The 12,992-nt window shown below is 51.5% G+C and overlaps 1 protein-coding gene across 4 annotated transcripts in view; it reads left to right on the forward strand.

Moving 5' to 3' along the window:
• Nucleotides 1–12,551, forward strand: part of LOC102094299 (uncharacterized) — a 108,744-nt gene extending 96,193 nt beyond the window's left edge. Inside the window, exons 1-7 of one of the 4 annotated variants that reach the window (XM_021289692.2) lie at nt 10,180–10,312; nt 10,396–10,482; nt 10,905–11,127; nt 11,303–11,445; nt 11,788–11,931; nt 12,141–12,323; nt 12,398–12,551. In XM_021289692.2, the coding sequence (XP_021145367.2) occupies nt 10,274–10,312; nt 10,396–10,482; nt 10,905–11,127; nt 11,303–11,445; nt 11,788–11,931; nt 12,141–12,323; nt 12,398–12,415 (837 nt within the window). In that variant the 5' untranslated portion in view covers nt 10,180–10,273 and the 3' untranslated portion in view covers nt 12,416–12,551. Of the gene's footprint in view, nt 1–10,179; nt 10,361–10,395; nt 10,483–10,904; nt 11,128–11,302; nt 11,446–11,787; nt 11,932–12,140; nt 12,324–12,397 lie in introns of those variants that run through there. The other 3 variants (XM_065042258.1, XM_065042260.1, XM_065042259.1) reach the window with 3 other exon arrangements.
• Nucleotides 12,552–12,992: the final 441 nt, after the last annotated feature.

Consider the following 12,992-nt stretch of genomic DNA (forward strand, 5'->3'; position numbering starts at 1 on the left):
AGCCCGGGCCAGGGAAACGGGCCAAACCTCTTTATTCACAGCTAGAACCGGAGATGGGTGTCAGTGCAGCTGTTTTCACCTTTTGGTTTTGTCTTCTGACAGTCCCTGGTCTGAACTGCAGTGCCAGTGTGCCTGGAGTTTCACAAACACAGTCCCAGCCCACTGGTGAGCAGACACTCTCCTAACTCCTTTTGCCTGAAAACGATGGTCACTCACTGCCTGTGTTCATGCCCTTTCTCATCCCTTTGGGTCCCTCTCTGGATTTTATTCACTGTTTCACTGAGACTAAACTTCCCAAAGCCTTTTCCATGTGAAGCCTGTCCCATGTTCCTCCTCCTGTGCACCCTGCTGGTCCTGACACCAAAGTCCAGACCTTTTCTTTAATGTCTGGCTCTCCTTGTGTCCATGACTTCCTCCTCTCATTCATTTTAATGCCTTTGCTCCCCAGGACACTGCAGCTCTTTCCTGCTCCTGGGCTCTGCCTTCCTTCCATCATCCCTTTTATCCCTTTTATCCCTTTCCCTACCTTTTCTCTCCAACATACGCTTGTACCCACGTCACCAGGAACGTTGCAGCAAACATCCCATCACCTCCAGGCCACAGCTATGATTTGTAGACCACTGCTGCATGCAACACCTTTCACCTCAAAGACTTGTGCCCTTGAAAAAAAAAGGCTGAGTGGAGATATTGGCACAAAGGGAACAGAGCAGCCCCTTTGCATTTGCTGACTCATCTCTTGACTGGCCCTCCCCGGGCTCGCTGAGCTTTCAGGTGGGGACACAGCGTGACAAAGGTGACAATGCAGGCACGGTCCTGCCTCCGTCAGCACTTCTATCAGCCGAGGTCACCTCCGCTCCAAGCTCTCGAAGTCAGATGTTGTTGGTTCCACGTCCTTGGAAAAACCTGCAATGAGGCTGGTGGCCTCGGAAACCTGGACTTGGAGGGCTGAGAAGTGTGAGGTTTCTCCTGATTATCCCTCCGGCATCAGAAATGCTGATGGGGCTGAATGCAAATGCACATTTGTTGCTTGTTTTGGAATCAGGGAGAGCACTGATGTTTCTGAGAACAGCACCAGGGTTGATGAGCAGAATGGATCCTCTCCACTCAGGAATAGCTCACGATCCTCTGTGCTTCTCTGAAAATGTGATGATAACTGTTAGGGAGTATCTGACAGGGAGACTGGGGCTAGTGCTGCTCCTAGGCAGCACCCGTAGGAGAGGTGTTATGAGGTTGTTTCTTAAAAAAACCCTGATCTTAGCCTTAGCTAAATGAGGATGGGTTTAAATCAAGACACAGAGGGGAAAGGAAAAGAAGAAAGGTAAGGTAATGGTAAAAGAATAAACTAAACACCAAAAAAAAAAGCTGGAGGAGAGAAATGTAACCAAGAGAGGGACTCTCAAAGGTACTGAATTGTTCTACGAAGATAGAAGTAAAACCCAGACATTTTAAAAGGAGCACCTTTTCTCTCTGGCCGCTGCTGACAGCCTGTGGGCAGTGGACAGGAGCTGCAGAGCAGGGGCACAAGTGTGAGCGGTGCAGGGAGCCAGGGGAGGGCACCGGTGCCGCGGAGCAGCGGCTGATGTGCTGCCGCGTCCCGCCAGCCCGGGGGGTGCTGGGCGCTGGAGGCTCCTGCCCCTCGAGCTCAGCACCTTGAGCTCGCGCCCGTCCCTGGGCTGCTGTGCCATGTTTCGTTACCTGGGGAGGTCGTTGCTCTTTCTTGGGGTGTCACTTGCTGCGTGTCCAGCTGTTATAAGGACAACCTGAATTCAGGTTTGTGCTCAAAGCGCATAGACAGGAGGCAATTTTATAGAATCATTTTGGTTGGAAAAGATCCTCAAGATTGAGTCCAACCATATCCCACCCCTGGCACTGCCCCATGTCCTGAGAACCTCACCTCCGTCTGTTCAGCCCTCCAGGGATGGTGACTCCACCGCTGCCCTGGGCAGCCTGTTCCAATGCCCTGTTCCCAGCTGGGCACAACGTGCCCGGGACACCATGTCTGCTCACCCTGTGCAGGCAGGACCCCAGGAACAGCCCTGATCCAACAGACTAATGGTCCCTTTTAGCAGGGCGGGTGAGCTGTGTGGGTAAACAGTTCTTTTATTTCTAGGCCCAGCAATCCATCCCTAAATGTTGCTGGCAGCGTATCCAAAGCGCAGCTCAGAAATCAACGGTTCCACTCGGCTACACAGAAAACCAAGCTGTCAGCTTCCCCAGCCCCGGGCTCATGGGGACCATTACTTCTGGATTTGTTCCCTGAATATTAATCATACTGCTCCCTCTCGGGCACTCTGCCTAAAATAATAGCAATAAAACCCCCAACATAATCTCAAGACTAGTGCTACTACAAGGACTGGACTCCTGCACTGATGTAGCTAGCTGCAGTATTTGAGGGCCAGATCATGTAAGATGCTGCATCCGCTGGCCATGATCCAGTAGATAAATAAGCTCGTGTTTTATCTCAAGCAAGTGAACCACCCCCACTAAAATCAATATGACTAATCTCATTAATGGAGTAGTTATAGTATCTATCTCTGCATTCTCATCACTCTCCTTCTATAATAAAAAAGCTTGATTGAACCATTTTTAAACAATTTGTCAACCCCCAAAGTATAAGCAAAATTGGCTAAAGTAATTGTTTTTTCCATGTAGCTCATTTATTGGCAGGAGGCTGAGAGGCAGACAGCGAATTCCCGCAGCAGAGGAGAGCAAGAGGAGCTCTCCCGCAGAGCATAATCCCCAAAGATTGTGCGTTTAGTCGCCACCAGCAGTTTCTCACCGTGCTGTCAGGTTTCGAGACTCCTCTGGACTGCAGGAAGGTGCTTCTCTGAAAGGTTAAGTGCCGAGAGGAGGGAAAATATTGATGGATCTGGGAGGTGTGCCAAGCATGTGGGGGGAACAGGGGACCAGCGCGGTGGAGGTGACAGTGGCCAAGCTGAACAGCTGTCATGCGGAGACTAAAACACTTGGCAGAATGTCAAGAAGCATCTCTGGACAGAGCAAATCTTACTGCAAAATTGCAGTGGTTAGGAACGTGAAGTTGTGGAGGGAGCAAAGAGTCACAGGTTTTTGTAAAGAATGGATCTGGTGCTTTGTTATCATAGGGTGGTGACAAATGGCTATGTAAACACACGTGCATGTTCAGCAGAGGGTCACGTTGCTGGGCTGGTTGTCCCTGTTGTCCTCACAGCACTCAGTCACAGAAACACGGACAGCTTTGTTGTTACTGGTGGTTACTGGTCGGCTCTTTTGCAGCACCTTAGGTTGGTGTTGCAGGGGCTTCTGTGGTCTCACAGGTTTGCCCAGGACCCCGTTTGTGTGTTTCCCTCTGCACCCCCAGCCCATCTCCGCACACCCAGCCCAAGGCATCCTTCCTCAGCCTCCACCGCTCAGCCAGAAATTAAAGCACACCACAGATTTATCTCTCCCAAACAAACCAGCATTTTATTAGCTTGCGGTCTTCACATCGGCCTGTCCGATCTCGGCAGACGCTTCCTGAGCCGCCTGCTCAGCAGACTGGCAAAGATAAACTGAATCAGGTCGCTGTTCCCGGAGCGCTGTAATTACCACCCAAACCCCCACGACAACACGTGCCGCTTCTACTGCAAAACCTGCGTCAGTCACCCGCCGGTGACAACTGTTGCTTTTGACATTTCCTTCTTTTGCGCTGGTCACATCAATCACAACAGACACTTCCTCCTCTCTGGGCTCCTCCTTGTCAAAACCGTCAGTATTTCTGACACCAGCACTTGTGTAACCGTGATCCCGCAGGTTTTTGCCAAGAGCTCCCACTCAGAAAATTCACAGCCTTTGCCATTTAGTTCAGAGGGCTGCGTGTCAGCTGGCACTGCAGAGCTCAGCCCATCCTCATGCTCCTTTGTTCTGCAGAAACACACACTTCACCTGTTTCTCTTCTCCCCAGTAATTGCCTTGCAGAGCAGCACAGTCGTGGGGCCATATATACCCAGATATTACCGCCTTTGCACAGCTTTTTGAAGCACGGAGTGATTAAGTTGGTCTTGCTGAACCACATTGCCCAGGCAGCTTTGGGTGAGCAAGGTCAACTTCTGTGCCTCAGTTTCCCTGCGCAGGTGAAGCCTTTCTGGGGCTGAAGGACACGATGCTCCCATGTAACTCCTGCTTGGAGGGCAGGCGATGGCTGTACGCAGAACCCCTGAGCACAAAGACATTTCACGCTGTGCCATTCACTCCTGTACCACCAAAGGACTTTGCAGCCCCTGGAGCAAGCGGGTACCTGCTGCTGCGTTCGCTCCAGCGATGGAGTGGGTGCAGCAACTGAAAAAATCTTTCACAATGTATTGTTTGATTAAGGGACAGAACAGCACACAACACTTCTTCTGTCTTCTCCTTTATCCCCTAATGAAAATCATCTCCTAGCTAAATTAAACTCGCCCTCGCAGTACACCCAGCCCTGAGGGCAATTAAAGAAACATAATGAATCCTGCTGCTTATTATTTTTTTAAAGCAATTAGCTTGAAGCAGATACAGAGGTGAACCTTGTAGCTTTTAAAAATTACATGACTCACAGCTTTTGACGGGCAAAGTGATATTGGTTTATAAGCCACTAGTAACACTTCCATGTGCAGTTGCCCATGTGAAGAGGGGGCTGAGGCAGAAGATGAGGACATGGTGTCTAGGGGAGCATTATTCAGCCTTTCTGATTAAGAGATCTGCAATGGTCACATTTGCTGATCATCTGAATTTATGTGCTGGCAGCTGCCACATGAGGATGCGCCAAGTGTCAGCCGAGGCCATGAAACCAGGAAACATTTGGAGGTTGGAGATAACTCAGAAAAAAGCCCCAGACCTGCAAACCAGGTGTCTATATATTTTTTTCCAGGCTCCATACTGGGGTGTATGATGAGGAGATGGTGCCTTGTTCTCCCTTCTCCTTCCTTCAGCTGGTCCTGCTTTGCAGCCCCCAATTACCCAGCAGTTACTGGGGGTCAAATGGCCTCATAAGTGGTGAACTGGTCTCATAACTGGTGTTTTACAGTGCCAGACACAGAGGGATCCAGTGTCTGTGCAGCCACCACGGCTCTGCTGCTTGCATGTGTGCTGAGGTCCCTGCTGGAAATATTAATGACAGAGCTGTTTTGTCAGTTTATCTGTTCCCCATGAAAAGGCAATCAGCCTCCCTTTCCTTTGGTATCTCCAGCTCCTCACTGAGTGTGAACGTGAGACAGGCAAATACCGATTTTATTTTCAGCCTCAGTTTATTGATTCGGCGGACACAAGAAAAACAGCAGCTGACACTAAACGATGAACATCTGTCTCATCCCCTCTGTCCATGGGCAGCCAGATGTGGTGCAGCGAAGCCAGTCCTGGCAAAGCTTCCCCTCCTGGCCGCCGAGTCGCACGACATGCAGCTCCCCGGGGCTTCGTGCTCCCGCGGTTCCTGCCAGCCCAGCACTAGGACAGGCTTTTCCATCACAACTGCATCTGGCCTGGGCCTGGAAGGGTTTCCACACTGTGTGAGAAACAACCCCAAACATGGGAAAGCTATTTCTTGCAAGTGCTGGTTTTCCCGAAGGTGGGCACGGTAACAGGGTTTGGTTTGTGATGCTGCCGTGTCTAGACAAGCTCACGGGAAGATGCACCAGGAGGAAGGAAAATACCCACAAATGAACAAAGCTCCTCAGCAGGGTCAAATCCTGGGAGGTGCGGAGGACCGTATGGAGGAAAATTATATTTGTTTCCAACTTTAACAGCTTGTTTAATCTACATGGATAATTAACAGAAACAAGATGAAAATACAGCTCCCTGGCTTTGCCCTGTGCTGAAAAGCGGAGCTCTCCCTGCAGATGCCTTCCGTGTGGTTCCTCTAATTGAGCTGGCAGGCTCGTTTGGGTCGGCTCCAGCCCGCAGCAGAGGGAGCAGCTTTGTCACAGCTCGGATCAGCCCTGCCAGCGGGATTTCACTGCGTCTGCACGGCTGGGCGGGAAAGCAGCCCTGGTGAGTCCACCCCCCTGGTCTCCACTGCTGTAACAAAGCCCAGGTAGCACAGAGAACACAAGAAGGCGAAGCGGACAAAAACGCTGCATTTGAGACAAGCCCAGCTTTGAGTGTCACAGCTGAGGTCTCTTGGCAATGTGCGGCCATCAGCAGCAGCATCACTTGTGTCTCTTAGGCCATTTCTCATGTCTGGAGACCATCTGCACTGATTCTGGGAAGCCCTGAACCCAAGTCAGAGGTCCCCAGGGCTGCTTTTTCCAGCGGGAAATCACAGGGAATCATAGAGTGACAGAATATTTAGGTTGAAGGAACAATAAAGCTCCCCCAGGGACATCTTCACCAGCTCAGGTTGCTCAGAGCCCCGTCCAGCCTGGCCTGGGATGTCTCCAGGGATGGTTCGTCCACCACCTCTCTGGCCAACCTGGGCCAGGCTCTCACCACCCTCAGGACAACAATTCCTTCCTCATGTCCGGCCTGAATCTCCCTCCTTTAGTTTAAAACCATCACCCCTTGTCCTGTCACAACAGGCTCTGCTCAAAAGTCTGTCCCCATCTTTCTCATCAGCCCCTTTTAAGCACAGAAAGGCCACACTAAGGTCTCCCCGGAGCTTCTCTTCTCCAGCTGAACACCCCAGCTCTCTCAGCCTGTCCTCCCAGCAGAGCTGTTCCAGCCTCGGGTCATTTCTGTGTCTCCTCTGGCCCCTCTCTGGCAGGTCCATGTGTGTCTGGTGCTGAGGACCCTCAGCTGGACCAGCACTGCAGGGGGTCTCACCAGAGCAGAGGGACATCCCAATCTCCAGCCCCGTGTCCCTCTCTCCTCCCCAAAGTGGGTCTCCCAACTGCAGCAAACCATCTCATAGCCAGAGCTTGACCTTTCCTGCACCAATTAGCTGGGAGAGGAGCCGTGCAGCTAATGAGCACATTAGGAGGTTTATCTCACCCAGCAGGCACGGACACTGACTATAAAATTCATGGCAAAGACAGCAGCTCAGTATTGATCGCGGGAAGGCCGGGTGCTCTGTCGCATAAAAATCACATCGAGAAATCGTTTGTCCCATCTGAGTCCGGCTGCTGCTTAAGAGCCCCATGTCCATGAGACCAATGTCTCTGCCCGGTGAGGTGAAGAGCTCTCATCGTGCAACCGGTGACATTTGTGGCACCTGAGGGTGTCAACAGCGAGAGACTGGCAGTCCTTTGTGGGGGTCTCTGGATATACCCTGATTTCACAGAATCACAGAATCCCAGAATGTGAGGGGTTGAAGGGCCCTGGAAAGCTCATGCAGTGCAATCCCCCCATGGAGCAGGAACACCCAGATGAGGTTACACAGGAAGGTGTCCAGGCGGGTTGGAATGTCTGCAGAGAAGGAGACTCCACAACCCCCTGGGCAGCCTGGGCCAGGCTCTGCCACCCTCACCCCAAACAAGTTTCTTCTCATATTGAAGTGGAACCTCTTGTGTTCCAGTTTGCACCCATTGCCCCTTGTCCTATCACTGGTTGTCACCAGAAGAGCCTGGCTCCATCCTCCTGACACTCCCCCTTTCCATATTGATCCCCAGGAATGAGTCTCCCCTCAGTGTCCTCTTGTCCAGCTCCAGAGCCCCAGCTCCCTCAGCCTTTCCTCACATGGGAGATGCTCCACTCCCTTCAGCATCTTTGTTGCCATGAGTTGCAGTGGAAATGCTGGAGAACAGGGGAGATAACGCTGTCAGAGAGACCTTGAGAGATACACTGGATCCAGTGAGACCAAAGGGAAAGTCTTTCTTTTTCTTGATACAGATTTTGCAGGAATGAGGCACTGGGAAATGCCCTTGGTATCTGCCCAGTCGAGCTGCTTTTCTTTCAGATAAACCGGCCTCTGCATCATCTGGAGCATCTGACCGTTCAGAAGGGTCAGTGTGGAGGCAGAAAAGGATCTTGGAGGAACAGGAGGGAGTCCCGGCTGGGGACAGGGCTGGGGGAGGCAGCAGCACGGGGGTGGCAGCACCTGCATCTCCAGCTGCAGTGGAGAGTGTGAAGGATTTAGAAACCCGTCCCCTGCCCAACACCTCATACTTGCGAGATTTGAATTGGTTACTTTTCCGCTTCCACCTACTCATAGCCAAGTGTGGTTAGTGCTGCTAAAACCACTGTACGTGGGATTAAGTGTGGATAATTAGCCCTGAGCTTTTCTGCTGTCTGTACCTGTAGGAGGCTGGGACAAAACTCTGCGTCAGACAAAAACAGCGTTCAGAAAACGTATCAGGCCTGGGCAGAATAATCGGTGGTTGGTAATGACTCTTTATCTTGCCACATGGGTGATGTCTCCCATTGTAACGTCCTCACTGCCTGGTGCGGGATCTGCGGGGAAAGGGCACCCTGTGAGTCCCAGAGGCACCCTGTGAATCCATGAGGCACCCTGTGAGTCCCAGAGGCACCCTGTGAATCCATGAGGCACCCTGTGAGTCCCAGAGGCACCCTGTGAATCCATGAGGCACCCTGTGAGTCCCAAAGGCACCCTGTGAGTCCCTGAGGCACCCTGTGAGTCCCAGAGGCACCCTATGAGTCCCAGAGGCACGATGCTCCGCTGGGAGATATTGTCCTTCTCACTTCACAGCCTGGAGAGACACCGTGAGCCGGAACCTGGCAGCCAGCAGAAATATGGCAGAAGGGCAGAGTTTCAACCCAGAGCACCTTCACTGCCTCGCAGGGAATTGATGTTTCCTTCCCAGCTCCGGAGCAATCCCCACTGCAACCAGTTTAAACAAACCTTTAATTTGTGATTCCATCCAGGCTGATAATCCCCACACTGGCACATCCAGAGGAAATGAGTGTTGTACCCAGCAGGCTGTAATAACATATCACAGTATTTCTTCCCTTGGGAAATTCTGCCAAGGGCACCAGGGATGGCTCGTGAACAAGACGAATGAAGCCCTGTGATCCATCTGTGAAACAGAGCAGATTTCTTCTGATTTTATAGACAAGGTAAGGGGCACCAAAATGTCCCCAGGACCTCAGGAAGGTCACCAAGCAGGAAATAGAACTCAGGAGTCCTCACTCCAAATTTCCAGCCATAAATACAGCAGGCTCAGAGTCTCAGTGAGCTGCCATCGGGGATTTGTCCCCATGCTTTCCATGGGACAAGATGAGGCACTTAGGCAGAGCCACTACTGTGTGGTAGCTTAAGCATCAAAAGAGAAAGCAGAGAGGTTTACAGGGGCATGGTTTAATTCTCATTTGCCTGTCAGCTTGGAGCACGCACATGTTCAGATATCGCCACTCAAGTAACTGATAACCGCTCGTTTATTAATCTCTGGTAACACAATCTGCCCTCCCAGCCCTGAGTGCTGAACAGAGACGATGCCCTCAGGAGCTGGAGAGCAATTTAAATTTTCAGAAGCCTTAGTCCCTGACTCGCTCCACAGTGCCAGTTTTCCTTATAATAACTGTTGAGCGGATTTTCTGTCACATAACTTATTCCAGCTCCATTTCTAGCAGCACTGGCTGCTGCATTCTCCTGTGCTGGAGAAAATGTCTTTAATATCCATGTCACGAGCTGTGCAGGAGGGTGTGTATGTACCTGGAGAAGTCTGGGATTTGCACTATGGAATCACAGAATGGTTTGGGGTGAAACCCTGGTCAGGCCCCTGCCCACACGATGCTCAGCACAGCTTTCGGGTGCACAGTCTGCATGAAGTTAGAGCCTCAGCGAGCACCCAGAGCAGCAGCTGAGAGGATCTGCTGCAAAGCAGCTTCTGGAAGCTGCTCTTGAGGTCCCAGTTAAGCCCATTTTACAAAGGGCAGCGTGTACCTGTGTTCGTGTGCACGTAGAACCGTCAGCTAATTGAATCAGGCTGTGGTTTCAAAGAACCAGGCTCATTTCTTTCCTCTTAATTGACTAAAACAAATCCCAGCCCCATCTCACGCAGGGTGTGGGAGCATGGGGGGACACAGCCTGGGCTCCAGCTTCCCCCATCACTGGGGGGTCAGCAGGGCAGATTTTCTGGCATCACCCTCCACCTTCAGCATCAGCACAGAGCAAGGGCAGATATCCCAAATCCAAGTGTTGGCTTGGCAAGCTACAACCCCCAGCAGGAGACAGACACCCCAAACTGGGAGAAAATAAACCCTTAACTGGGAGCCATCAGTCCTCAAGCAAGGCACAGGACCAGTGCTCCTAGCAGGGGGCTGCTTTACTAATTAGAGAGACCAGCAGCTCGTTAGTGCAATGAGGAGCAGCTGGGCCAGTAGCTACAAGTAGCTTGAGGGCTGCAGGCTGAGCTGAGCCAGGTTTTTGTCCAGTCCAGACTTGTTGGGTTTCATGGAGCAGCAGATGCAGCTATGCACCAGCCCAGAGCAGGTGGAGATTCTCCAAGGGCTCTTTTTGCTGTGGGCATTGTCAGAGCGGGTATGGGGGTGTCTGACCTTTCTCTTTCTGTCTAGGGGGGGCTGGTGACCTCTGAGGAGCCCAACTCCTTCTCTAGCAGGTTCCTGTGCTGGATCCTTCAGCTGGGTTTTGTCAAGTACCTGGTAGGTGATGTTCCTGCTGCTGGGGGAGTTTGAGGCCAAGTGGATGGGGTGATAAAATCTTGAGACTGGTAGTTCCATTGTTTTCTCTATCAGATTGTCTTCTCTGCTCTTTCAATCTTTTCCCTCTACCCTGCACTTGTGTGCTTGTCCTCTGCTTTTTTCCCGTCCCAGCTTTTGTTCTCTGCCTGTTTTGCTCTTGCCTTACTCCTCTTCTGCTACAGGTTGTTGTAGTATTCATATTTTCTTCTATGGGTCAGGAGAAATGGGAGGTCTTTGGGGATGAGATATGATCTAACTGGTCCTGTTTTACCTGACTGAATCTGGTCCCAGTCTCAGCACTACACTAGGTTAGAGCAGGGTTTAAGGACTTTAAATAGTTGGAAGTTTTCATGTGACCTAATGCAGCTCTCTTTTGTTTACAGCTGAAGATCCTTCATAAAGCATCAGCCTGGATTGGATTAATGGTCTCCACAGGAACCAGGATCAGCAAATTCTACCCCACTCAGTCTCCCACTAGGCCTGGAAACCTTGTGAAGAGGCACCGAGGGAGGGGAATGAGCCTCCTCCTCTCTGTCCTCCCCATCAGGATCAAGAGCACCCTGGGCTATGGGCCAGCAGTCTGGGACCAGAGCAACATGGCCAAGGGTAAGAGCTGTGGCTTCCTGGAAAACCTGAAAGGTTTGCAGTCAAGAAGCACCCAGCATAACATCAAAACACATGAGGTCTGGAGCTCCTGTGCTGGGTAAAAAGCTGGGGAGCACCCAGCTGTATGTCTTTGTTCTGTATGGGCTGTGATTGTGCCTCCTATGGATCCCTGTAGAGATCCTGGAATCTCCGACCAACCCATCTAACAAAGCAAACAAGAGGAAGCGAGACGATGTACCTCTGGAGGAGCAGGAGTCCCAGCTGGTGATCCTGCAGAGGGATCTGCTGGATGATGACTCTGAAGACCTCACATATGAGGTATGGTATTCTGGCCACTCAGCAGATTTGTTGCCATTTGGAGGTGATTGTGTTCAGCCTTTGTGCTCCCGGTAGACCGGGGGTGTCACAGCACAGCTCTGCAGGGAGTTGTGAAGAGCTTTCCTTTGTTGTACACACTTTGAGGGCTGCAAACTGTCCAAAGAGCACTTGAACATCACATCAGTGTCTGAAAGGTGTGGGTGCTCCACTTGTCCCATAACACTGATGCTTCCTTTTGACTGATGTCCCTGTAAGCCAGTATCTCTGTCACCTTGGCTGTTTGGCTGTGGCTCTCAGTGCTGTCAGGTGTGTCCTTCCTCAGATTGCCTCTTTCCTCCCCAGCCTTCAGATGTGGAAACGGATAGTGAGGAGTACAATTCCCAGAATGACACTGACCTGGATCTTGAAGAGCAGGATGGCAACGCTGGCCTGGAGCATGAAGAGCAGGATAGGACCGTTCTGCTGAAGGAGTCACCAGATCTCCAGGTGAGTGGTCTTGCCCCATGCTGGCTGCAGCTTTGGTCCTGGGTAGACTTGCAAACACTGGGCTGGAAGGATGTACTTCAGTCCTTCTTCCCTTGGCTACAGGAACAGTGTCTAGGGTTACTTGGGCTAATCTGAATTTCATGAGAACTCATGGGTCTTGTGCTGCCCTTCCACAGAGTTGCAGTCTGACTGTGCCACTGTCTCTGCAGGTGGAGAACATACAACCCATTGGGGTTAGTGATGCCCCAGAGGTGCTGGCTGCCAGCACGGAGCTGGGACCAGAGGATTCTGCTGGGTCCAGCAGTGAGGAAGATGCTCCAGATGTTGATAGTGGTGATGCCCAGAAGCCAGAAGATGTGAGCAGTGGGGATGGCAGTGAGCAGGAGGCTGAGGTAGTGGTGTGTTGGTCTGGGAGGATGCCCCCAGGCTATAAGCTTTCTTCACATCATGCTCTTGTGTTTTCTAGGATAAGCAGGAACCCTGACCCATGGACCTGGACCTGTGGCTGCAGAGTGCCTGGTTCTCTAGGGCAGCTGTGTCCTCGAGTAATACGTCCGGTTAATTCATGCTGTTATTTTTTTTGAGTTTTCTAATAAAATTACCCTATTTTTTCACGTGAATTGGGATGCACTTGTCTGTTGGTGCCTGGAGGTGGCAGGTTCTGCCCGTGCACCAGGTGGCATGGACATACTGCTGCTGGGGACCTGGGGTATGGGGCTGCTAGTGGAGAGGTTCTTCATGGCTTTTGGGTAGCTGATGACTTTGGGAACTCCGAAATGCATGATGCAAAGAACAGGGGTGAGGGAGGGAGGCCTCAGGCTGGGCAGATCAGGGTTCCCATGTACTGACTCATCTCCAGGTGTCCCTGGGCTGGTTACAGAGGAGCAGGGTGGGTGCCTCAGCAGAACTTCTTCCAATGGTTGCACTTGATTATCTTGAGGGTCTCTTCCACCTGAAATGATTCTGTGTCTGTGCATGACATCTCCAGAAATACAGAAGGTAGCAAGTCTCTGCCATTCAGGCAAACTGACCAGCTCCACATGGAGCCCATGTTGCTCAGT

The sequence above is a fragment of the Columba livia genome, chromosome 27 (genome assembly GCF_036013475.1).
Source record: "Columba livia isolate bColLiv1 breed racing homer chromosome 27, bColLiv1.pat.W.v2, whole genome shotgun sequence".
Taxonomy (NCBI): domain Eukaryota; kingdom Metazoa; phylum Chordata; class Aves; order Columbiformes; family Columbidae; genus Columba; species Columba livia.